Source organism: Pagrus pagrus (assembly GCF_965226575.1).
Source record: "Pagrus pagrus genome assembly, chromosome: 3".
Classification (NCBI taxonomy): domain Eukaryota; kingdom Metazoa; phylum Chordata; class Actinopteri; order Spariformes; family Sparidae; genus Pagrus; species Pagrus pagrus.
The window spans coordinates 21,861,686-21,885,200 of NC_140187.1; the positions used below are offsets into that span (position 1 = coordinate 21,861,686).

General features: G+C 43.5%; 2 protein-coding genes across 4 annotated transcripts in view; one reads left to right on the plus strand and one right to left on the minus strand.

Annotated features, from left to right (window-relative positions):
• ppfia4 (PTPRF interacting protein alpha 4) overlaps positions 1 to 10,317 on the plus strand; it is a 58,373-nt gene extending 48,056 nt beyond the window's left edge. The window contains exons 15-31 of one of the 3 annotated variants that reach the window (XM_084349652.1): positions 944 to 1,140; positions 1,731 to 1,959; positions 2,046 to 2,081; positions 2,165 to 2,286; positions 2,544 to 2,659; positions 2,753 to 2,834; positions 2,975 to 3,056; positions 3,264 to 3,464; positions 4,053 to 4,115; positions 4,471 to 4,497; positions 6,372 to 6,547; positions 6,713 to 6,810; positions 7,435 to 7,610; positions 8,197 to 8,265; positions 8,361 to 8,547; positions 8,691 to 8,788; positions 10,158 to 10,246. In XM_084349652.1, coding sequence (XP_084205778.1) covers positions 944 to 1,140; positions 1,731 to 1,959; positions 2,046 to 2,081; positions 2,165 to 2,286; positions 2,544 to 2,659; positions 2,753 to 2,834; positions 2,975 to 3,056; positions 3,264 to 3,464; positions 4,053 to 4,115; positions 4,471 to 4,497; positions 6,372 to 6,547; positions 6,713 to 6,810; positions 7,435 to 7,610; positions 8,197 to 8,265; positions 8,361 to 8,547; positions 8,691 to 8,749 — 1,920 coding nt within the window. In that variant the 3' untranslated portion in view covers positions 8,750 to 8,788; positions 10,158 to 10,246. Of the gene's footprint in view, positions 1 to 943; positions 1,141 to 1,730; positions 1,960 to 2,045; positions 2,082 to 2,164; positions 2,287 to 2,543; positions 2,660 to 2,752; positions 2,835 to 2,974; positions 3,057 to 3,263; positions 3,465 to 4,052; positions 4,116 to 4,470; positions 4,498 to 6,371; positions 6,548 to 6,712; positions 6,811 to 7,434; positions 7,611 to 8,196; positions 8,266 to 8,360; positions 8,548 to 8,690; positions 8,789 to 10,157 lie in introns of all 3 variants that reach the window. The other 2 variants (XM_084349653.1, XM_084349654.1) reach the window with 2 other exon arrangements.
• Positions 10,318 to 11,809: 1,492 nt separating this feature from the next.
• Positions 11,810 to 14,179, minus strand: myog (myogenin). Its single transcript, XM_084349660.1, has 3 exons — positions 13,466 to 14,179; positions 12,712 to 12,811; positions 11,810 to 12,613 (listed from the first exon to the last, which is right to left on the minus strand). The coding sequence occupies exons 1-3, from the start codon at positions 13,997 to 13,999 to the stop codon at positions 12,495 to 12,497; spliced, it is 753 nt and encodes a 250-aa protein (XP_084205786.1). The 5' UTR covers positions 14,000 to 14,179; the 3' UTR covers positions 11,810 to 12,494.
• Between the last annotated feature and the right edge of the window lie 9,336 nt (positions 14,180 to 23,515).

The following is a 23,515-nucleotide window of genomic DNA, read 5'->3' on the forward strand; positions in this document are numbered from 1 at the left end:
TTTATCCAAGTTCATGTCTGCTTTGCTAATACGTGTCAGTGCTTGGCTGATGTATTATGATCTTCATGCCTAACTTACCATTCTCTACTAACCTCTCTGTCTCTCTGTCTCTCTTTCACCTGCTGCCATGGACATGCTGTCTGATGTAAGTTCCCTGTTCATCCATTTCTTCCTCATACTTCCACAAGTATTTTTACATGTACTGTATGTATCAAAAAACTGATCAATGCATGTTGTTTTTAAAGGGACAGTTCACCCCAAATTAACAACACATATTTTTCATCCTACCTGTAGTGCTGGTTATCCATGTAGATTATTTTTGTGTGAGTTGCCTAGTTTCAGAGATATTACCGTAGAGTTGTCTCCTTCTCTTGAATATAATGGAACTAGATGGAACTTGACTTGGTGCTCAACAGCAATGTCTCTGTCAAGGAATGAGAACCAGGATATTTAAGATAATCCACAGACCTTGTTGTGAGCAGTTTCATGCAGGAACTATTTTCTGTCCACCGAACTACACCGTATCAAGGCACAGAACGCTAGCTAGCTTAGTTAGCTTCGTTAGCTAGCCTCTCGTCCATGAGTAATTGCATGCTTCCTTGTGTGCGGTGATACAGACAGATCTGCTCACAACAGGGTCTGTGAATTATCTTGAAAAAACCGGGTCATGATTTCTGGAAAGAGACATTGCTGTTGAGTTTTTTTAAGAGTTTTTTAAGCCAAATGTGTTGGCACTGTGAGCACCAAAGGCTGAGTGCCATCTAGTTCCATTATACTCGAGAGAAAGCAGACATTTCAATGGCCAATAACTCCAAAACAACTTAACAATCTACATTGACAAATAGCCCCACAGAAAAAAGAAAAATATGCATTTTTTATTTTAGGGTGACATGTCTCTTTAAATGTATATGTCAAAGCTCATGTGTGTGTTTGTTGTGTCCAGGTGTGTGCGGTTTTCGAACAGGACTACCCATCTCTGCGTGGCAGCGTCAGCCACCTCCTCGGCAGCGACATCGAGGCAGAGTCGGACCTGGATGACGACGTTAGCTCGGCCCTGCTCTCCCCCAGCGGCCAATCAGACGCTCAGACTCTCGCTCTCATGCTGCAGGAGCAGCTTGACGCTATCAACGAGGAGATAAGGTGCCAAATCACATGCACGTTAGACTACAGCTCATGACGGTTTCATGATCCCCACGGGGAAACTGGGTCAGTACGGCAGCAAGAAACAGGTTATGGATAAGAGGAGAACAAACTATTAAAGATAATGCAATGAATAATTACAAGAAAAGGGACATTTTGAGGATAATACAGCAAATGAAGGTGCTGCCTCTGCTCAGTTAATGCAATGCATGAAGGCCTGTGGCCAGACAGGGTACACTAGAGCTGATAGTGGCATTAGATACGGAGATGATAACATGCAGATAAGACTCCTCACTCTTCAGTTTTGTTTCCAGCTGGAAGAGGACGCTGTTTATTGCAGTTTACAGTAAACAAGGTCCTCCTGTGACACCTCAGAATATGCTCCTGGTGAGGAGATGCAAAATAGATGCTGATTATGCTGCAGAGGAGGCAGACTCTCTCGAAGTAATAGAAATAATGTCTGTACGATAGAAATCAAACTAAGTGATTTTATTATGAGCTTTCTCCTTATAAAGACTTCTTTTATGGACTGAAATGGATGATATGTTCGGTGTTCAAAGATAATTATGTATGTGTGCGTGTCTGTGCAGGATGATCCAGGTGGAGAGAGAGTCAGCAGACCTCCGCTCGGACGAGATCGAGTCCCGCGTGAACAGCGGCAGCATGGATGGACTCAATGTGACGCTTCGACCCCGCGCCCTGCCCACTTCCGCCACCGCCCAGTCCCTGGCATCCTCCTCCTCCCCGCCCACCAGTGGCCACTCCACACCAAAACACCACTCACGCAACGCCAGCCACCATCTAGGCATCATGACGCTGGTCAGAGACCACACACTGTCACAAAAACAGCAGAATGTTTGTTGCAAAAAGCTGCATGTGTAACTGTGTGTTGTTTCATTCCGTAGCCGAGCGACTTGAGGAAACACCGCAGGAAAGTAGCAGTAAGTTTGCAAGGGCGGCTAAAATTGCCCAGTTTTTTTGTGGCTTTCGTGTCTGAGCTGAGATGCTTTTGTGTCTCTTCCAGTCTCCAGTGGAAGTGGACAAAGCTACTATCAAGTGTGAGACATCTCCCCCCTCGTCTCCCCGCAGTTTACGGCTGGAAACCAATTTCGCCCAGTTCACAGGCAGTCTAGAGGATGGACGAGGGTAAACACACACACACACACGCATGCACGCACGCACAGACACACACACACAGGGGTAGCACAGTAAGATAAATCAACAACAGTACAGACTCCACTTCAACTTTCCAGGATCAGCTTTTGAGAGATCCTTAATATGTTGAAGACTGTTGTTGCTGGAATAGGATTAGGATCCACACAAAGGCAATTGCTTTCATTGCTTATTAATAGTAGAGAATCATATATCATATTTCAGTGTAACACAATTTGCTCTGTTTGCAGCAAGCAGAAGAAAGGCATCAAGTCGTCTATTGGCCGATTGTTTGGGAAGAAGGAGAAGGGGGGTCGAATGGAGCCGACTGTAGGCAGAGATGGACAGCCTCTACCGGCCCTCACAGGTCTTCTGCCTAAACTAAACACCCTACACCCACACTGAGGCAGACAGTGAGATGCACAGAGGTATAAATCAACACTATTTTGCTGTATTTCAGACTTTGAGATGGGCATCGGTGACAGTATGACTCTGGGAAAACTGGGCACGCAGGCGGAGAGAGACCGCAGGATGAAGAAAAAGTAAAACGCTTCCTTTTCTTTCTCTGACTTTGTGTGTCTTTTCTCCTGTCCTTGTTATTTTAATATATTCACAAAGACATTTCTCGGGTAATTCTCACTTCCTTCTGTCTTTCTTTGATAATTTTTAAATCCCTTGTTAGGCACGAGCTTCTTGAAGACGCCAGGAAAAGAGGTCTGGCATTTGCCCAGTGGGACGGCCCTACTGTTGTCTCCTGGCTAGAGGTACTCCCCTAATCTGCTTTTATGTCTGCCAACCATAAATTCTCACAAAACCTCTCTTTGTCCGTCTTTACGTCAGGCTGCTACTAGATCAAATGCAAAATGTAATACAGTGATATCAAACACTAGACAGATTATTACTGTACTCCCTGCACCCTTCTCTCCGGTAACACTGGAGCTAATGTTGAACATCTTGATGACTCTCACCAGCTGTGGGTGGGTATGCCGGCGTGGTATGTGGCGGCCTGCCGTGCCAATGTGAAGAGTGGAGCCATCATGTCGGCTCTGTCGGACACAGAGATCCAGCGGGAGATTGGCATCAGCAACCCTCTGCACCGACTCAAACTCCGCCTTGCCATCCAGGAGATGGTCTCCCTCACCAGCCCGTCCGCGCCGCTCACCTCCAGAACGGTACAACGAATACACCACCATGATCACACATACACCCGTTTCTTCATGCATGTAAACATACACACACACATAAATAATTGAGCACATGATCGTACAGAACATTGATTCAGTATTGTGGATATGAACACACTACGCTGCACAAAACACGCAGAAACCTCCTCCACTTTTGGGCTTAACCCTCACTCTGCACCCTGGAGTGATGACTCCTCACTTTTTTTTTATTTTGCTATTCTTTTCGGATCACAGTAGAGGCTTGGTTTATGACTTTCGACTGACTTGTCTTTCTCTGCTGCCATAAATTGCATGAGGTTCTGAGGGAAAACGAATAGTGCCAGATATAGCGACAAGCTACCTGCCTGAAATACACTTCCCCCCTAGGCATCACTCAACACAATGTTTGTCTGTGTGTGTGCGCGTGTTTGTCTGCGTCCGTCCGTGTGTGTGTGTGTGTGTGTGTGTGTGTGTGTGTGTGTGTCTGCGTGGCGGGGTATGTATGTGTGAAAATTTACGCATGCATTCTTGGATGTGTGTGTGTGTGTGTGTGTGTGTGTGTGTGTGTGTTTGGGTGTGTTTTTGTCCTCTGAGCAGTCCTCCGGAAATGTGTGGGTGACTCATGAAGAGATGGAGAACCTGGCTTCCTCCACCAAAGCGGTCAGTACCATCTGGGTGCTCCCCTCCCATCCTAACCCCCCCACCAAACACTCTCTCACACTCACACTGTCCCCACCGCGACACACATATGTCCTCTCCCGGAAGACCCCTTTAAATACCCACAACATCACACACGCATTTACGCATTTCTGTACTCGTGCTGGTATTTGTGTGTGGGTGGTGTAACTGTGATAACCTGTGGTCATGTGGTCTGTGTGACAGTTGGCTGATGTGATTGAAGGTTAACTGCAGAGTAAAAGCTAAGTGTGTGTTTCTGAATGTGGAAGGTGTGTGTCTTTTGTTTATCCTCTGGCTCTCTAACCTTGGATATTTTCTGTACCATGCTGCCACTCAGGACAATGAGGAGGGCAGCTGGGCACAGGTGAGGTCACTGATCTGCTAACATCTGTCTGCACACACTCTGAAACTGTGCCAACCCTGTTCACTGACACATGCACACATACTTGTATTTGAATAAAAGAGGGCAGCCAATTCACAGTCTGCATAGTAATTAGGATAGTAGAAACAGACAGACACAACATTTGCTAATGCTTATGAATGTCAACAGTAAACTCAGATGTTACTTTTTTTCCTCGGGATCCATACATTATTACTTAAGAAACAAAACAAAACAAAAAATCCTTCATCCAAGTTTCATGGAAATCCGTTCAGTCATTTCTGTGTAATCTTGATCACAAACCAACATACCAACAGACCGGTACAGGTGGAAACATAATCTCCTCGGTGACAGCTACTACATCTATCTGTTAAGCTAGGTAGCATCAAGGGCGGCTAGAAAAATATGTCTTCTTGTAGTTTTTGTGAACTGACCCTTAACATATGCAATCATGAAATATCTTAGCAATTTGCACGTTTATCTGTATTACGCTGCTACAACACCATGGTCCACCTACACAGGTGTTCTTCTACCTGTTTGGAGCTCTTCTTCAGGACTGTGTGAGTGTGTTCAGACTGGGCTTGACCAACATGTCTCTCACTGTCCTGCTACCTCTGTTGCATCTGTTAGGGCGGGACAACTGATGTCTTTGTCGTTCTTGATAGTCCTTTGACACAGCAGACATTTTGACCTCGACCCTGAAACCGAAGCAGCGAAATTGAATTCAGCCGACATTGATGTTATTATTACAGCAGTCTTCCTATTGTGGCATGGCTGAGGGTGCGTTCCTAAATCCAATCTGATGCTCTGCTCTAAAATAAATATACATGGTTCTGTTAATATTTACTATAATACAAAATGTTGCACCACCTGTGCACGAGCTTGTAGACAGTGAGGAGGATGACAGTGTAAGAGATGAGACATACTACTGTAACAATATACCATGACAAATACTTTTTAGAAATGCAGGCTGCTTGCTAGCTCATAGCTAATGTCACACACACACAAACAGCTCATTCTTCTCTGCTCATGCGTGCTGAATTATTCTGGTTAATTTACCCATCAGTCCACAGTTTTTACATTTAGCTTGTACTGCCATTTTAGCAGCGAGTGTGGTGCTCTGAATAATAAAACAGTATATCCCAACAGAGCTCTGAATTTACGAACAGTCCAGTTTGTGCCAGAGTGTGCTTTGGTGCTCGCTATTTACGAGCACACCCTAAATGTCATTATTGAAAAAAGGCCTTTTTTTTTTTTTTTACATGGCACTTGGTGACCTTCCCAACATCAATCTGAGAAGAGGTCCAATCTGAGAGAATTACTAGAAACACCTGCATGTTTGAGCAAAGCCTGTAAAGTAATGAGGTGTTCAAAATTCACCATCCTGTGCAGTTGTACTGACTCATGTTAAAATACTGACAGAAAACCCAAGGAACGTTTTTTTAATGTTTCAAGCACATATTTCGACTTGTCTTAGTGTGGAAAGCACTGGTGTAACTTATAACATTAATCATGGCTCAGTTCCATTTAAGTTTCCCAGCAAGTCATGACAGTGAGCCGGCCTGCAGAACACCAGGGCTCTGGACCTGGCACATCTAAATGGAATGCAGCCATTTTAAATGTTATTAGTAACACACGTGCATACATTTTGAGATAATTCTATTAATATAGTTACACAAAATGACAGAATTTCTTTTACGACTTCAGCAGCTTTTGAGACCAAAGCAAATTGTTTTAATCACCTACAACAGTCCAACATCCACACATGTATGTACAGAGTATAATCCTGAAACAGAGAGCAATGTCTCTCTTTGCCTCTTGCAACAGATTAGTAACATGATGTCCTCCTCTCCCTGTAGACTCTGGCGTATGGCGACATGAATCATGAGTGGATAGGGAACGAGTGGCTGCCCAGCCTCGGTCTGCCTCAGTACCGCTCCTACTTCATGGAGTGTCTAGTGGACGCACGCATGCTGGATCACCTGACCAAGAAGGACCTGAGGAGCCACCTCAAGATGGTGGACAGCTTCCATAGGTCTGTAGCAGGGGTGATTAGCTTAGCTGCTGTTTGATCACTGGAAACATCAGCAATGGAGATGAGGACGCTAATGATGCATATGTGCTTCTCTATGTGTGTGTGTGAGTTTGTTTGTTTCGTCATGTTTGTGTGTGTGTGTTTGAATCTGTGTGTGTGTACCAGGGCTAGTCTGCAGTATGGGATTATGTGCTTGAAGAGACTCAATTATGACAGGAAAGACCTGGAGCGCCGGAGAGAGGACAGCCAACACGACATGAAAGGTACACTTTACACACACACAGTGACACACACACACACGAACGCGTTCCAATTCTTGTTCACGGGAATACACACGTCCACAGTCTCATCAGGTCAGAGTACCACCTAGTGGTTACGCCTGATATTGTCAGTTTGGCCTGAGCATCGAAAACAGCTGCACCCAGGACCGTCAAAAAGCCAACTGAAGCAGGCCTGCAGTCTTATGATCCAAAGCCTCACATACCAAGAGTAGACACACACACACACACACACACACACTGACTTGGATCCAGCCAGCCCTCTCGCCCTTTTGACCTTGAGTTCTGCACATGAACTTGACTCAGCTGTCATGTCAAATCACAATCGTGCCCTGTTTACACACACACACACACACACACACACACACACACACGCCGCCTGTTCCAACTTGGAAAGCTGTGTGACAGCTGTGCTTTAAATGAACAAAGGGAGTGTGCCAGTGAGTTGACACTATGTGGACATGCACATTATCTCTTTATCTCTCTCTCTTTCCTTCTCTTTCTAGCTCCCTTACTCGAAATCAAGTCGCTCTGGTTTGCCGGTAATGACGTGCTGACACTCTGTATGACATTGTTGTGACTCTGAGCCCCTCTCCTCTTACTTTAAAGACGTGCTGGTGTGGACCAACGAGCAGGTGATCCACTGGGTCCTGTCCATTGGTTTGAGGGAGTACAGTGGCAACTTGTTGGAGAGCGGCGTCCACGGAGCGCTCATCTCTCTGGACGAGACCTTCGACTACAGCAGTCTAGCGCTCATCCTGCAGATCCCTATGCAGAACACACAGGTGGTTAAAGATGAAAACACAACTGTTCACACTCAGGATGCTTTGATTGAGCTGATTTGAATGGGAGAAAGATATCAAGTTGTGTGATCTGACTTTTGAGTGCAGTTCGGTCTATGTTCTGTTCTAAGTTCTGTAAGCTTGTGGCCTTTCCGCAACCAGTCTATCTTCCAACAGTCACAGTTGTTGAGGTTTTTATGAGATTGGGTGATTTACTTTTAGTTGACGCAGTGGTTTGTGTGCAGTCAGCATTTACTCCTCCTGTCGGCTACATGGTGCCAACATTTAGTCCTGCTTCAGATTCGGTATCAGTTGTTCTCAAATCAAAAGGCCTCTGTTGTGCTCACTCAGAATTCACTTGAAAGAAGTTCCTGGCCACGTTGCTTGCCCACAGTTTCACATTAACAGGTGAACAAAAAACATGAAGGTTACTCCAATCTATTAGAGGATTTCTCTATTTTTATTTTACAAGTATTTCCAGAGCTTTCTCTGACATTTTGCCATCAGCCCCTGATCATTTCTGCTTGGTCAAACCACAGCTTTTTTACTCCGTGTCCTGCTGACAGAGGTTGTGTGTGCTGTTTTTCAGGCACGGCAGGTTCTGGAGAGGGAATTCAACAACATGTTAGCCTTGGGGACCGACCGTCGACTAGAGGAGGTGACCTCTCAAGCTGCTGCTATGATCAAATACAGTGCTGTCGCAAAAAAGGGAAGAAAAATGGTCTGACCTCACTTCTCTCCCTGTCTCTTTAGAGTGGGGATGACAAGTCTTTTCGACGCTCTCCATCGTGGCGTAAGAGGTTTCGGGCACGCGAGGGAGGGGCGGGGCTGGGCATGATGGCGGGCTCCATGGAAACGCTGCCTGCTGGCTTCCGCATGCCCTCCATGTCCATGCCCCCCTCTGTGAACTTGATGCCCAAGAAACAGCTCCAGCCTGAAGGTGCGTTACAATACTAACCAAACTGCTCTACCACACCTTATTTATTCTTCTCTGTGTTTCTATTTGGCTTCTTTCTGCTTGTCCTGACTGACTAACTGCATGCTGTGTCCTCTCTGTCCCGCTGTGCTCAAACCCATCTCAAGCTGCTCCCCCGGCGCCCCCGAGACTCGACCCCTCGGCCGTGCGGACCTATTCATGCTAACTTCTCTCTGCTTACTAACAGGAGCGCTATTGCTAACAGGTAAGCTAACAAAACACTACTTGAAACTGCTGAACTTACAGGTCAGTGCGCTTTTAACCAGCATTGTCCAGCTGTGTGGCATGAGGTAGGAATGTGGCACTAACGTTATGGTAGCAGGCTAATGTGCGGATATGTGTGTCTGGCTGAATTGAGCCTTTTAGCTTGAAAACCATTTTTTAAATGTTGTATCCAAAGCTTGATGTAGCTAATTTCTCTACACCATAGAGCTTCATTGGTGTCTGAAAACTACTTAAAACACGGGACACATCATTGTATTGGATCTCGTGTTCCTTCATTATGATCAGCCTGGGCATTTTATTTTATTTTATTGTCGATCCCATATACCCTGCCCACTAGAGCGCATGATGTGTGTAAATCCACAACAGAAAAAAGTGGTTAGATTTGCAAAAGAGGACCCAAATGCAAGATACTGAGATGGATGGGTAAAAACAAAAGGCAAGCTTTAGTAACATCAAGCTGAAGTCCAAAATCACAGGCAGGCAACAAAACAGACAAAAACAGGCTGGGACAAATCCAGAAATGAAAGAGAAATATAAAAACTAAGTACAAACAAGGGGGGAGCACAGGGAACACAGGCAGCATAGCAGAAAACACAAGGACCAAAACAGCTGACGACAAGCAAAGGAACACACTATTATACAAGGCCGAAGATGTACTTGCTTTTAACAGCGTTTCCTGGTATGCATGAGGGCTTGCTCACCTATAGTGTGTCCACTTTGAGCATCGGTTGTGCACGTTCTCAAAAATATACGTGACGCATACGAAAGATCAAATAAGCACATGAACAGTAGGAGCAGTGTCGGGCCAGTATGGGGGTGTCACAGGGTCAGGAGTCAGTAAGCACGTCAGCAGCGGCAGCTACAACAATGGGACAACAAACTCACATGTACCATCTAGTGATATCCTCTGGCAACTTGCGTAGTATATAGGTAAGAATGTGAACAACTGCATCATGACGTGGTCGGTTGTCTATGTCAACGTGTGGTTCAAATTCAGGTACATCTCCGGCCTAATTAACTAATGAAACACAGGTGAACAGGAAAAAGACAAAGACAGGAAGTGTAAATCAAATATAATAATAACTCATAGTTAACAGTTGTAGTGTAAGATTGTAATATATCATGATTTATAAAGTTGTTTTAGAGTCTTCCACCCTTAAAGATATTGTTGTTCTGCAATGAGAATGGTTTCATTTGAAGATACTGATGTGTGGCTTTTATGGGCTCTCACCAATTTCATGTCATCTCATTTAGACATCTGCTTGTATTGAAAATGTCAAAGTAAAACCGAGCAGCAGACACAAACTCAGTCTTTCTCGTCCTCCCTCTCTGACTTTTCTCTCTTCCAGTGCATTCTCATTACCTATACGGACACATGCTTGCGGCCTTTTGAGAGTGATATGCCAAATCTGGAGAGGGAGTCCTGGGTGCCACCGCGGGGGGGTGTCTCCACCCCTTTCGTCGCCCAGCCTCACCTCCCACCCTTCACCTCTCACCTCTCCTTCGGACACGTGCAATACAGAGGCCATTTCTGACCTTTGAACTCTGAGAGTGCTCATTGGCTGCGCTCGCTGCTGTAAAGGAGACTCATCCCTGTCTCTCCCGGTTTACCCCAGTGCTCCCAGTAGCCTTGTTGTTGTGGTGTTGTGCTCCTGCTCCCCTGGTCTCAGCTGTGGGTTCTTGTCCTGGTTCTAATCTCTCAACGTGGCCAAGTCCAAACCAATCTTCCTGTGTCATCACATCGTAGGCAACTCCAGAAGTTGGTTAGTGTAAAAACGTTTTGAGGGCATGGTGACAGGTGGTTGATTTGGATTTTGGAATGATGAATACTTGTATAAATGGCAGATCCCACTGCACATTGCCCCTCTACCGGTTATGCAAGGTATTACTCATTTATCGTCTCTGTACATAAAATGGATGACTTATGTTTTTTATAGAAATATATTATATAAATATATATATATTGGAAATATATATGGAAAATAATATGATATCATTGCTGTATGAAACCCAATGCCCTGTATTCGATAGTGACTGTTCTCTCTCTCTCTCTTTCTTTCTCTTTCTCTCTGTGTCGGACCTTTGTGTGTCTTTTGCCGTATGCTGTAAGTGTGTGAATTGTTAGTGGGAGGGTCTCACTAAAGAGGGGGTGTGTTTCTACAAGGACTCTTCACAGGTTCATGGGTCCAATTTCAAACTTCTCTCTTTGCCTCTTCTCCTGTTCTTTTCCTTTTCCCTCCTCTTCCTCCTCCTCCTCCTCCTCCTCCTCTTTTGACACTATGTAGCTGTTACCTCTCCTCTTTTTGCCTCTCTCGCCTTCAGTATGACACTATGTAGCCTAGACTAGAGAATTATCCTTTAATATGAAGAGTGTGTATGTGTGTGTGCGCGTGCGTGAGCAAGCGAGCGAATGAGTCTGTCCGCTGAGAGGTTGTGTGTGAAAGGCCGACCCCAGCCATGTGACCATGACGTTTCTCTGTGGATGGGTAGTGTGAACACCGTAGCTCCTCTCTGTTGATTCCTTACTTTTTTTCTCAAATCAAACTGTAAACTGCTGCTCAACATCAGCCAATGATAAACCAGAAAACTGCTCAAAGTGACGGCGGAACTCGTCCGATCCCGCTCCGTCACCTCCCGTTTAAGTTGCCATGTAGACGTGCCAGTGAGCAGTCAGTACTCTTGGCTGACCAACTCCTCATCCAATGAGAACACAGCAAATGAACCAGTGAAGTGCTGGATGGGTGTACAATCTTTTATTTTTTATTATTTAACAGTTTTTCCAAGGTGTCTAAAGGTGTAATGTGCTATGTGGCAGCTATGAGTACTGTGTCTTTATTCCAGGTGTGAAACAATGCTGACAAATCAAGATTTTATTATTTGGCTATTTAAAAAAAGTGAACTGTATTTATGACACTATATAGACATAAGTAAAGCTGTTTTTTAAAGATTTGGATGTTGTGTTCCTTTTCAAGTATCTCACTGACGACACACAATGTATTGAAAATGGTCTTTATTGCAAGAATTGGACGGAAAATATCACTTTTCGGAAACATCTACAAATACACAACAATCTTAGTTATAAAAGTCAAAAATAAGTTAGCAAAAAAATAAAAAATAAAATGGCAAATCCACTCTGTAGAAAAAGGGAACGTATTTACATCACTAGCATTCATAACCAGTTTAAATTAAGCAGATCTTGGTCAAAACTGCCATGGTACATATTGGCCCCACAAATAAACTCATGTTTTTTTTAAGCATTAAAAACACACACAAAAAGAATGAAAAGAAGGTCAGGGAAAGGTTTCGAAAAGAGGAAAACTTAAATTAAGTAAAGAGAAAACCAGAGACAGAGATCCACTTTAGAAACTAGGTGTTGGGGTCATGCAGCAAAGTCCTTGACTCTCTGGGTAGACTAAGCTCCTGTAGCTCTGACGGACAAATCTGGACCTCGGGATAAGGCGGGAATAAAGGGAATACGGCCTCATTGGGAACAGGAGGAATTCAGTTTCACTAGTAGACCCATTGATCAGCAGAGTTATAATTCAAATAAATCACTGCTTTTAAATTTTAGCATAAGACACTCAGATCAGTAGAGCTGAAAAATATATTAGAATTTAGGATGCCCTGTTGGCCAGCTTTGCCAATTTTCATGTTGCTTTTCGTCTGTGGTTCTACGTTTGGAGGCTCTACTTGGGAATGTCCATAGGAAAGGCCACAGCTCCATCTGCTGCGGAGATGCTTTCCACGATGGAGGTCAGGGCACGCATGTTCCCCTGCTCTGGAGAGTCGGCAGCACTCAGGAGATCTGCAAAGAAACCCAGACCGACACATTCAGCATCTGAGCGAGCGTGCGCTGATCTGTCTGTGCCGTCTAATGAGACTGTGTGTGTGAACTGCACTCACCCTCGCTGCTGTAGCTCTGTGTGCACTGCTCGGGAGTGCTGCTCCACTCGGGGCTGCTGCAGCAGGTGCTGCCCGAACTGGGCTCGCTGGACGACGACACCTGTGACCACGGAGATGCACACACAGAAGTTGCTGTCAGTCAATGTGTGTTATGGCACGGCACACCCTGCCCCACACAGAAACACAGCACACGCACTCACAACACTACCACTGCATCCTGTGACAAATACATGTGCCTGGTGAATACTATCTATACGAGAGAAACAAGACTTTCCATCAGAAAAGTTCAGTTTAGGTCAGTTTGTCATTGTCGTCTCTTTGAACATTCAAATAGCCAAAAACTTTCTGTATTCCAGCACATTACATCTGAAAACTATAAAACTTGTAATCTTAAAACCTTTTTTGAATGACTGGAAGACAATGACAGCATGGTAGATAAACGGATACACCATCCTCCCCAACTGAAACCTTGAAACTTTGCGAATTCTGATCAATTCTGAAGTGGGCTTTGGGGTGTTTAAGTCTCTCAAAACCACAAATTGTCCAGACCAGTTTTACTTTGACCATTTTTCCATTTTTTTGGCTATCAAGTGTCTTTCTCTACTTCACATTTCACCGTTGTCCTTACATATTCATCCTCTATCCAACATGACATCCTTTTCCCTGGTTGTTCTTTCTGTTTGCCTTTTGGCTCTGTGCTCAGTTTCAGTATGTGATCTTCTACTTCTAATCATCCCTCCTCTGTCCTACTCACTCTGGGTTGGGTCGCGCTTGGTCGGTAGTGCAGTCCCTGCTGTCCCGTCTCAGTGTCCTGCTGGTTGAGGGAAGACACCAGGGCCTGCAGCCTCTCGATGTACTGGATGGCACTCCGCAAGATCTCCACCTTGGGCAGCCTCTGGTTTGGGTTCATCAGGGTGCTCCTCTTCAGAGCATCGAAGGCCTCGTTCACCTTCTTCAGACGCCTCTTCTCCCTCATCGTGGCTGCCCTCCGACGGTCCATGGTAACCGTCTTCCTTTTGCACAGCTTACAGGCCCAGGGCAGGCACTGGCCCGGGCAGTGGGGCTCGGAGTGAGGCGACAGGCTGGATGGAGAGGCTTTTTCCTCTGTTCCTGTCACCCCGACTCCAACACCCCCAGACAGACTCCCACACAAGCCCATCATGGCGTTCCTATCCTGGTAGGCGCCTTGGTCGTACGCCCCAGGCAGCCGAGAGGGGAAGTAGCTGTCCCCTCCCTCGTAGAAGCGCTGGTCAGGGAAGAAGTAAGGGTTGGTCTCAAAAAGCTCCATAATGGACAACGCTGTGGTCTGAAAGGGGACGAAGATTCCTGCTTCCCCTGGAACTGCTCTACTGTATGTTGACTTCTTCGGTCCTGCGCCTGGAGCGTGTGTGTCGGAGTGTAGGTGTGTGTGGCTGCCTTGCCTGGGTTTGTGATGAGGGGAAGACGTGTGTGGAACAACTGGTGTGGAGCAACTGTAGGCTGGCATTTAAACCCCTCTGCCTGCTGCAGGATCACAGGGTTAAATTTAGCACGAGCCCCCAGAAACCTGACACGACGTTTAGCTGTTGCTGCACATCTACACTTCACATCTCTGTTGGGCTCTGCTCTCTAGGGCTTTAAGGCCCGTTTATGTGTGTGTGTTTATGTGCCCTTGTGTGGGTCTGCGCGCTCGTGCGTGTCTTAAGAGGCCAGGATATGATCAAGTTGCCGTGGAAATGGGAGAGATAACCTGGGATCAAAGATGCCCGTCTTAATGAGCTAATCCCAGACTCGCGTCTCCCTCCATGACACCATACATGAAGTCCCCTGCCATGGGGGTGGAGGAGGGGGACGACGGGCAGCGGGGACAGTCTGGAAACAGCTGTCACTTCTACTAGAAGCCAATGATATACAATGACAAGATGTTGTTTGACTCTAAGTTCGCGATGGGAAGGAAATGAGGCCAGGGATTGTTGTTTACTCAATACTAGGTCACAGATAAACACTTGTTGTTGTGACTGAAGGTTCGGAGTGATCGACTTGATCGATACTAAATGAGTAACAGCTGAGGTGACACAAAAGCTCATGCCATTGTTGGGTCTTGGTTTTATGTAACCACATAAATATCCACTGACTCTCCTTCTAAGATGATTGCGCAGTGTGATGCAAGTGACCTTCTGAGCTAAACTGAACTCAGTCAGACAGGCCTGTGCAGGAATGGACAGAGTATAGTACAGTAAGTCGAGAACCGGGTTGACACTTGCTCGCGTTACTCACAGAAATCATGGGACAATAATCAGACGACCACGCAGAGGCATGGCCTTCGTTGTCCTGACCTCTTCCAGTCAGTCGTAGTGTTAGCCTAGCCACCAGGTGTTAATCCTTCCAGGACATGATTCACCTCATAGCTCACCGGCTAATTCGGACCGGCTTCCGCTAGCGTGGACAAACCGCCAAAACACACACTTCTGTCAGCAGAGAAGTGGCCTTGAATGACAAGCATAGTGTGAGATGTGTTATCCCTGCGTATCCTTTATCAGGTTTATCACAGTACACATACCTGGCAGGAAATGTTTGCTGGAAACAGGGCTATTGCTCTTATTTGAAGAGACAGAGCAGTTGACAGTCTGCTTAGCGAGCTCACCTGAAACGTCTGACACTCAACACACCAAACCTTTTCCAGCCAGCCAGGGGCGCCGAAAAGGGGGGGTAAAGGAGACGGATTCTAGGGGCCCATAATTGAGGGGGGCCCAGAGAGGCCCCTAATGATGATGAAATTATATGCTAAAATAGCATCAAAAAATTTCGCCGCTGTGTTGGGGGGCCCTGTAAAGATTACTTTCATGGGGCCCAAAATCCCTAGCGGCGCCCCTGCAGCCAGCTATCTAGCTACACCTTTTGTCAAAGAATTATCAGTGTGGATAGGTCATAGTCGCAAGCTAATGCTTACACAGTTTTTGGTTAAAGCAATGTAATTTTACATTTAGCAGTGATAAACATAGCAACATGTAATAATGTTATGTTAGTTTTTGATTAGTCTGAGCAGACATCTGAGGCAGCTTGTAAACCAGTAGGCTACTTCCCCCTGACTAGTTGCAATCTGATGGTGTAAATTACAGCACAGTGCTTAGTTTTATAGCCGCTCTTTTCTAAAACACTGAGCCTCTTCAGCCAGTTACCTAGCTACAGCTTTTGTCTTAAACTATGGGTGTGGATCAATCATAGTGTGGGTAAAGTTAATATACAGCCGTAGCATCACTAAACTCTTGTTACACGAGCCTAGGCCTTGCTAAAACGTTTTATTTGTCAACCTAATGCGTAGACAGTTTTTGATTAAAGCAATGTAATTTAAAATTTAACAGAGAAAAACATACATTTAGTAATAAATGTTGGAAATGTATTTTTTGATTAGTCTGAGTACACACCTCGTTAACCACAGCACTACTTCCTAGTAGCAATTTCATGGTGTATGTTTTAGCACAGTGCTTAGTTGTTTTTTTATCACTTCTTTGTAATGAAGACACTTTCATTCCTCCGAGTAATAATGCCTTTTCACAGTTGTGGACTGATATTTGCCTGACACGACAACACGATGAGCATGTTGTTGTGTATGTAATTGTGTCAGTTCCCGGGTCATTGTATTGTTTATCCCGGGGACAGTTTACCGGCACTAAATGGAACAGAGCTGTAATTATTATAACTAATTACACTTGTGATTTTCCTTCTAGTACAGTTTTTAAGAGAAATTGCTTTCAGAGAGCAATCTTAATGGGATTCTTAATTAGTGCTTTATTAAAGGCAGATATGAGGAAGCCTAAATAGATGTAAAGCACACACAAAGTGCTGGCAAGCAAGACAAATGTATAGCATGCTGTCTGCTCCAGGTGCCTAGTAAGAGTGATTAATGCTGTGGGCTGTTTGACAGAAAGTCATATTTCTCAATTAACTATCCTGTACCTATATTTACTATTTTCTACCTATTCTTATATTCCTATCTTATTTTTCCTCATTTTAAGGTGTTAACAAGTCAACAATCACATTTAGACTAGAAATATGGACAACTTTAAATCATTTGTCTGTCAGAGGTGAGTGAATCTATCCCCCTCAATGTAAAATGAAATGACTTCTTGATACAGTTGGAGGGTCAGCTCTGGGACGCAGTGGTCTGGCAGCACTGCGGGCAGTGCATTGTGGTCCACCTCTTGGCTTTGGGCTCCCGTTTGGGGTCGAGGCAGAGTGCAGAGAGTCTCGGCTTGGCGCAGGGCTGCGGTGGGCTGTCAGGTTAGTCTGTGATGGATAGTCACTGATGGTGGAGCGAGTACAAAGACGCCTGTGTTGCTCTCAGGGGTACAGCAGGGAGGGGGTCTGCAGTGTGTCAGAGTCACTCATAACCCTCTGTCATCTTAACCCATTGTCAGCAGAACCAGAGAACTCTGTGCATATGTGTGTGTGTGGTAGTAAGTTTCAGGCACACACTTGTGTCTTCTCAGCATTTTGAAGTGAACGCTTGAGATGCAGCAAAGCAGAGGATCGGCTGTTTGTTTACTTTTTGACCAAATTGTACATGCTGAATCCTGATTTCACCATAAATTCAGTCAGATTAAGCTCAGAGAAGCAGTTTAAGAAAATACAGATCAGAGAAAATATTCACTCAAGTGATAGATTGATCTTTATCTTTACCTGATCCCCCACATGTAAGACCATGATAGGATATATTTTAATGTCTATAATCACATTTGATTTTAGCCTAAAGAGCACATCTATTGATGGAACAAGTAGAGATCTCAGCGGTTACAAAAATCAGCAATAAACCTTTAATTTGTTGTAAAGCAAAAAAAGAAAACTGTGATTTAAAACAGTCAAAGCCAAATTATTCACTGAAAAAAAGTTATATTGATCACTCAAAATACACTTGAGTGTGTATGTGTTTATGTATGTGTGCTGTGTAGCAGGGATTGCCCTGTCACTGGCAACACTGTTCCACTTCTCCTCAGTGACAAGCAGCAGCACATTGTGAGACAGCTGAGCAGAGGGGGAGGAGGGGGGAGAAAATCAGTCCTCCTCACCCCAGGTTAGCCTCAAGATCATCACTGACCTGGAGAGCTGTCATCTGAGCACAGTCGGGAAATCTCGGATATGTAAGAGGAGAGTAACATAACAGCAGTAGAGGAGTGTTGATTAAAGATGGATAAACAAGGACCTCTCTCCAGTTAGATACAATATAATATACAACAACAACAACAAAAGTGGACTACATTCATGATATACATGTGATGATGCCTCGTCCTAGTTTTTCTTTCACGTTTAAAAGAACTATATAATTTGGTACAAATTAAATTATATGATTATTTGAGTTGGTTTAGCTGTGATGAGTTTATAACCCACTGATTTCCAGAGAAATGTCTTGAAGCTGAAATCTGAGCCTAATTGCTGGAAAAGCTGACAGAGACTTATTAAAACCCAAGTAATTTATCATTAGGAACCTGCTGTGCTCGCCTGTGGACAATTTTTTTTTTTTTTACATTTTTCTATGTTAAGCAGCGCTTCCCTGCTGTGCACTAATGAAAGGACTCTCTAGGTTACCTTGCAAGTATTACATCCGCCAGGGAGGTTACGTTTCCACCCATGTCAGTTAATTAGTTTGTTGGTTGGTTTGTCGGCAGGATTAATCAAAAACTACAGAATGGATTTCCACCAAACTTGGACGGAGGATGAGTCTCCACCCAAAATCGACCCCATTAATTTTTTTGTGCAGATCTGGATAAAGAGACGGATCCAGGAATTTCTACTCTTTTCTCTCTAACTTTCCAAGATAGGGCGCTTTTCAACATTTTCGTTAATTTCTCAACGAATAATGCTTGGATTTGATGAAAGAAATCAGGTGTTTTTTGTCTGGTATCTATGAGTGCGTCAGGCCTTGGCGGAGGTATGCGCCATACTGAGTGCCATTCTAGTTTGAAATTGATTAATTTCAAGTGTACCAATTGAACACATTTTAACTCAAATTAGAACCAAAATTCAATGTCCTCCCCAGGTTCCTTTACACGTTCATTTTAAATATATATATACTGTATATTTATCAATAATTTCTCGAAAACCATTGAAACAGCTTGTTTGTTTCAGAGTTTGGGAGCTTCAACTGTAGTTTCTGTCAACAGAAAAACCTGGTCAACCTTAATACTTTTGTCAAACAGTGGGTATAGGTCTAGATCCTTGCATATATGATGAACATGGCTTTGGTCGGAGTAACATTAACATGGGATATAACAAGTTTCAGAGATACAGCTGAATAAAATGAAAGGAAAATATGTTTAATTTCTAGGTTTAAACTTGAGTGTTTCTGTATGAACCCTGACGTTGCTCTGTTTGAATTCTGGACTCGTGCAACAATGTTATGGACTGGTTAACTGCCTTTTGGAAAGGACATGGTCACCATAGTGACAGCAACAGATGCCCAAGTGTGTCGCCATGATAACGCCACGTCCATGACTGAAGCCTTTGATATCAGATTTCCATCCAGCACAATGCAGAGCTCTCTTCTTTCCGATGATGGTTCATTTATACTGACTACACAACATGATGACAAGCAGTGTACTCTCCCCAGATGATCATAGACACATCACAATGAAAGCAAATCAATCCACTCTGAAACGAATGAATGGGAGCAGTCAGAGCTGATTACTACTCCACCACGCGCCACTATTTCTGTTGAGTAATAAACCTTACATAAGCTTACAGTGCTGTACCATTTGACTGATGTCTAAAGGTGATGTGACACTACTACGGGCCAGCTAATCATCGGGAGAATACTCCCATTCATTCCTGCTCAGAATGAAGTGCCCCCACCTGTGTTTTCACAGGGCTCTGGAGGCCTGGAGAAAGCTGTCTAAGTCAGGGGGGAAACAGTAGTTCTGTAGCCCGACCATGCTGCTGCTCACTGGGGCTTTTATCGCAGAGTAATCCCCTACAACAAACAGAATGGCCGGCATGTGCATACGCAGCTGTCGCAGTCTTAGTGCAAGTGGTGTCATGTTAAATCACAGGAATGGACTGAGCCCCTGAGCCATCCGCTGCCCTTCCCTCCGCTGGCATCCCACTCACTGCGAGGCTCCAGCACACATGGACAAACAACCATACATACTCATACCTACATACATAACCCACTTCCCACTTACATACTTTGCAGCACATGGTAGCCCTAAAGTTATTTACTGTAAATAACCTGTGCTCCTCTGCTACAAACATCCACATTAATGACATGACATGTATTCCAATAATGCCACAGGTTGTATGACAAACAGGGTTGGGAAGGTTACTTTGAAAATGTATTCCCATACAATTACTAATTACCTAATAATAATAATAATAATATAATATAATCAGTAACGTAATCCAAGTATCACAATATTAAAGTAATATTAAAGTAACTTTCCATTACTTTGGATTACCTCAATACCAAACATATGTGTACAACACATAATGAGCGTGTCTTCTGTAAGAATCCCTGTTTTACTGAATGTATCTGTAATCTAATTACAACTTTTTTCTGTAACTTTACTTGAATTCCATTGCCTTTTTTTGGTACCATGATTATGTAATCCCATTACATGTATTCCATTACTCCCCAAGCCCGATGACGACTCAAAATAAGCACAACAGGCTAGAAAACATAAAGCATCCATATTTGTGAGACTGCCACTTTCACTTAAGTTATTGATGGAATGTAACTTAGTATATTTATTCAAGCACTGTACAATTTTGTCACTAGTTAAGTACAATTCTTAAGTACTTGTATTTTGCTTGAGTATTTCCATTTTCTGTTACTTCATACTTCCATCCCCCCCCCCTCCCATGGAGTTTGCATGTTCTCCCGTGCTTGCGTGGGTTTCCTCCAGGTTCTCCGGTTTACCCCACCATCAAAAACATATTCAATAGGTTGATTCTCCAGTCGGTATCCTTGACCAAGGCATTGGCTAAGATCTGGAGTTGGTCCCTGGGCACGTATACAGTCTGCCCACTGCTCCCTCGGGATCATCAAACAAAGATTCTTCTTTGGGAGGCAAATATTGTACTTTTTCCTCCACTACATTTATTTGTTAACTTAAGTAACAAGTTACTTTGGAGACTGCATCTTGCATCAGAGCCGAAGTGGCACTTTTTAAATGTATTTATTTTATCAGCATTCAGATTTTTTAAATTCTGATAATCAAAATTGAATTTAGGATTCCAATAATTGACAAGGCTGATAATCGGTCGACCCATAGCATACAGTATATACACAAATGTATGTATATCTATAATTTCCTTTAATGTGTATTTTTGATACTTATTTTTGATTGCCAGAAACCTACTATCAGGCTTGGGGAGTAAAAGTATGCATGTAACGGGATTATGTAATCAGGATACAAAAAAGTTTCCTGTATTCTGGTAAAGTTACAGAAAGAAATATGTAATTAGATTACAGATGCATTCAGTGGAAAAGGGGGATTACTACTAGATTACAACTTTTAAAAAGAATGATCTACGAGTCTGTAATCGTGCACATGTGCACACATGACAACACTTGTTAGTAAGATTAAATGTCATCCTATTTATATTTCTTAGTTACACTACTTTAATATTTACTACTTGGATTACGTCACTGACTACATTTTTTAAACAAATAATTAGTAACTGTATTGGAATACATTATGTTACTTGTAAGTATGACTTTTGGGTAGGAGGGTATTGACGGGGAAAGTGCGGCCCTCATAAATCTATCCTGTTTAATCAGAAGGCAATTTACACCTTGACGTTGCCCAAGTGTAAACCACAATGACCATAGCTCCTCCAGGAGACACAGCTGAATGCCGTCTGAGGCCAGCGATGTGTGTGTGACTGCAGAGTGTTGTGGGCTCTGTGTGGACGGCTATGCGGAAACTATGCCCTGATCCCAGTCAGCCCAGCCTTTCAGTGTCATCTTCCATATCTGGCCTCCTGCTGTGGGTACAAGGGAAGAGAAGCTCTACTATGTTCCCCCACTAGTCTCATATTAAAGTGTCACATTTCTGACATAATTTATATCTACTCTTATTTTGAAATTCTCAGTCTTTATGCCTGTTTCTCTATTCATATCTTTGTTTTTTTCTGGCTCCACTGACCTTCTCCCATGTCACCAGTGGGACAAATTTAGCGGCCTGGTTTCTGGAGCGACCAAATAGTCGGACACAACAGAGGGAAAGTGTGTGTGTGTGTGTGTGTGTGTGTGTGTGTGTGTGTGTGGAGGTGAGAAAGAGAGGTCCTGGCTACAGATACAGTTACAAACATCCAGACACACAACCAGAAGAAAGCAAAGAAGGGTAAACAAGCTGAGGCTCGCCGCCCTGGAGGCATGCAGCAGACGAAGGACACAGGAAGAGAGTGACATAGAAATATTACGTATATTTATAAAGGTGCTTCAAAGGTATGAGCCCATTAAAAGGATTAAAGTCAGTAAGAGCAATAAAATCACAAGTATGAACAAAAATATGAGAGCAATGTTCAACGGAGGGCTTCAGTCCTAACTATTTTCCCTCTAGGAAGTATTGCATACGCCATAGGGGATAAAGAGAGAATGTGTTAAGTTATTCTGGGATGTTGGGAATGGAGGTAGTGTCGCCATGGAAACATGCAGATCCCCTACCACTCCCTAGACTGAGCCATTCTAGAGCTGCCAAGCTGCGGGTGCCATGTCACCAGGGGTGTTATGCCATTCTTCGTCTCTACGCTGTGTGACGTGCCAGACGCCGCGGTCAAAGCGGTGTGTGCCACTCTTGAATTAGACGCAGGGCCAGGGAAAGATTTTAGTGTGACTGTCACAAGCATTTAGTACTGTAGTGAAAATCACAGGGAGGACAGCAACACCCATCTACCTCTGCAGTATGTAATGTTTGCCAGAGGTGGACTGTATTAAAGTACTTTGTTTACATGTGAGCACAAATGAAAGAAAATTGTTCTTTACTTGATTTATTACATTTTTGGATACTTTATATTTGTAATCCATTACATACTAGAGGGAAATACTTTTTACTCACTACAATTATTTGACGGTTATACACTTCACATTCAAAAAAAACATTATGAAGAGCTTTACAAATATGATGTATTGCTGTAGATTAAACCACCTGGCAGTATATCAAATTAGAGCAGGAAGGATTTGTTGATGTATTGATTAGTTGATAGACAAAAGCTATGCAAATATTTATGATAACTGATTTGTTTAGGTAGTTTTACTTGAAAAAATGCAGTAAGTAAAAGCTTCTGAAAAGTGAAAAGTCCTGCTTTCTTGTCTTAAATTATAGTAAACTAAGGCTTGGACTATTGGTTGGACAAAAGAACCAATTTGAAGTTGATGTCACTTTAAAAGGTGACGTCACTCATTTTTACAGCTTCATAAAGGACTATAAATGATTATGCCTGCACTTCTATGAAAGCACTCATATTCAACAAAAATTTCTGTATGGGCAACATATCCATATCATATATTATTAGACATATATCGATATCTATAGATTTAGTATATTGTTAGTCGTAAGTTTTGTCTTTTCCTGGTTTTAAAGGCTGCATTAAAGTGATGTAAATTTCTGAATTTACTAGACTTCTCTACTTGTTCTAATACTTGTCTTTACCCACTTACTCATTATATCCACATTACTGATGATTATTTATCAAAAATCTCATTGTATTCAGTTATATTATATATTAATAGTACCAATAGTTATCCCTACAATATTGTAACAATGTCTATATTAACTTAAAAACAGTAATATTTGCTTTTGTCACCTCATCGATGCATTTATGAAGTGCT

What these genes read in the sequence shown, in the direction of transcription:
- myog (XM_084349660.1), bottom strand. Translation starts at nt 13,999, where the DNA reads ATGGAGCTTTTTGAGACCAACCCTTACTTCTTCCCTGACCAGCGCTTC. An exon ending in CAAGCGCGACCCAACCCAGA is followed by an intron (nt 12,812 to 13,465) that starts GTGAGTAGGACA and finishes CCGTGGTCACAG; the next exon opens with GTGTCGTCGTCCAGCGAGCC. An exon ending in ACAGAGCTACAGCAGCGAGG is followed by an intron (nt 12,614 to 12,711) that starts GTGAGTGCAGTT and finishes GTTTCTTTGCAG; the next exon opens with ATCTCCTGAGTGCTGCCGAC.